This window comes from Octopus bimaculoides, chromosome 7, assembly GCF_001194135.2.
Source record: "Octopus bimaculoides isolate UCB-OBI-ISO-001 chromosome 7, ASM119413v2, whole genome shotgun sequence".
Taxonomy (NCBI): Eukaryota; Metazoa; Mollusca; class Cephalopoda; order Octopoda; family Octopodidae; genus Octopus; species Octopus bimaculoides.
In genome coordinates, this window is record NC_068987.1 from 40684904 (window position 1) to 40686350 (window position 1447).

Genomic DNA, 1447 nt, shown 5'->3' on the forward strand with positions numbered 1-1447 from the left:
GAAGGAATTCAAGCAACCCAAATGGAGTGGTAATCACAGTTTTCGGTATATCTTTTTCTTCCACAGGAATTTGATTGTATGCTCTAACTAAATCAATTTTCGAAAAAACAGTGCAACCATTCAAAGAAGTTGCAAATTCCATAATATGAGGAATTGGATATTTGTCTGCTTTCAGTTTTGCGTTAAGTTGTCTAAAATCTCCACAAGGACGCCAGTCAATGAGATTTTTTTTTACCATAACTAATGGAGTTGACCAGCTACTACTTGAAGGACGAATTATACCAAGGTCCAACATATGACTAAACTCGGCCTTTGCAATCTTCAATTTTTCCGGAGATAGTCTTCTCAGCTTGGAAAAACTTGGAGGTCCTTGTGTGATGATGTGATGTGTTACTGAATGCATACACTTAGTATTTAGAGCTAATTGTGTCGTAATTTTAGGATAATTATTCAACAACCTGTGACACCGATTTTCTGAGGATGCTATGAAATACAATGGACTGTCTGTGACCTTTCTGCATCTCATTCCTTGGATTTTTAATGAAGTTTCTGTGTCTATCAGTTTTTGTTTCTTTATATCTACCATTAAATTGTAGTGTGCGAGAAAATTTGCCCCTAATATTGGGTAAGGTAGATCCGCTACTATGAAGATCCACTTAAATTCTCTTCGTAGATTTATATTGAGAGTTAGGTTAATCTCTCCAAATGTTTGGATTTCAGATTGATTAGCTGCTTGAAGAGTCAAATATACAGGCTTTGGTTTTTCTTTTAAAAGTTTTACAGGCCAAATTAAACAAGCTGCTCCTGTATCAACCACAAACCTTTCTTTAGAGTTCGTGTCAAAAACGAAAAATACGCGACTTTTATTTAAGCTATCCACAGATTTCGTCGCATCAAATCCGTGGTTGAGAAGTTTTCCGACTTTCTTTTTGTTCAAAAAATTAAATGAACATGGTTTCACACAGCGATAATATTTGTCACCAAACTTTGTATGGTACCAGCATATGGCGTTTCTTTTGGGACTTTTCGATCTCCTTCGTCGTCTTGTGTTTCTTGTATTTGACTGACTGTCTCTTTCGAACTGAAGACTTTCAATTTTTTTCGTCAATAACTCAAATTGTTTTTCATAACTCTCCTTCAATGCTTGTATTTCATCGGAGATTGAAGGAATTGCATTTACAGACTCTCTAGATGACAATTCCAAAATGCCATCTGCTAAATCTGCCAATTGTTGAAGAGAGTTTTGCTTTTTCACAGCCGAAAGCAAGGTTTGTGTCTTGTAAGGCAATTTAGTAAAGAAAACCTCTTTGAGGTAAGATTCTTCTATTTGTTGATCTCCAAGAAGTTCGTTCATCCTCCGAAGAAGTTGTGTTGGCTTCTTATTGCCTAATTCTTCATTATTGAACAGCTTCGCAAATTCTTTCTGTTTTGAATTTGAAGTTCTTTT

At 35.6% G+C, this 1447-nt stretch overlaps 1 protein-coding gene across 1 annotated transcript in view; it reads right to left on the reverse strand.

Moving 5' to 3' along the window:
* The window catches only part of LOC106874745 (uncharacterized), a 39482-nt gene that overhangs the window by 22508 nt on the left and 15527 nt on the right, over positions 1 to 1447 (reverse strand). Inside the window, exon 2 of the mRNA XM_014922585.1 lies at positions 38 to 1423. Within this exon, the coding sequence (XP_014778071.1) occupies positions 38 to 1423 (1386 nt within the window). The remainder of the gene's footprint in view (positions 1 to 37; positions 1424 to 1447) is intronic.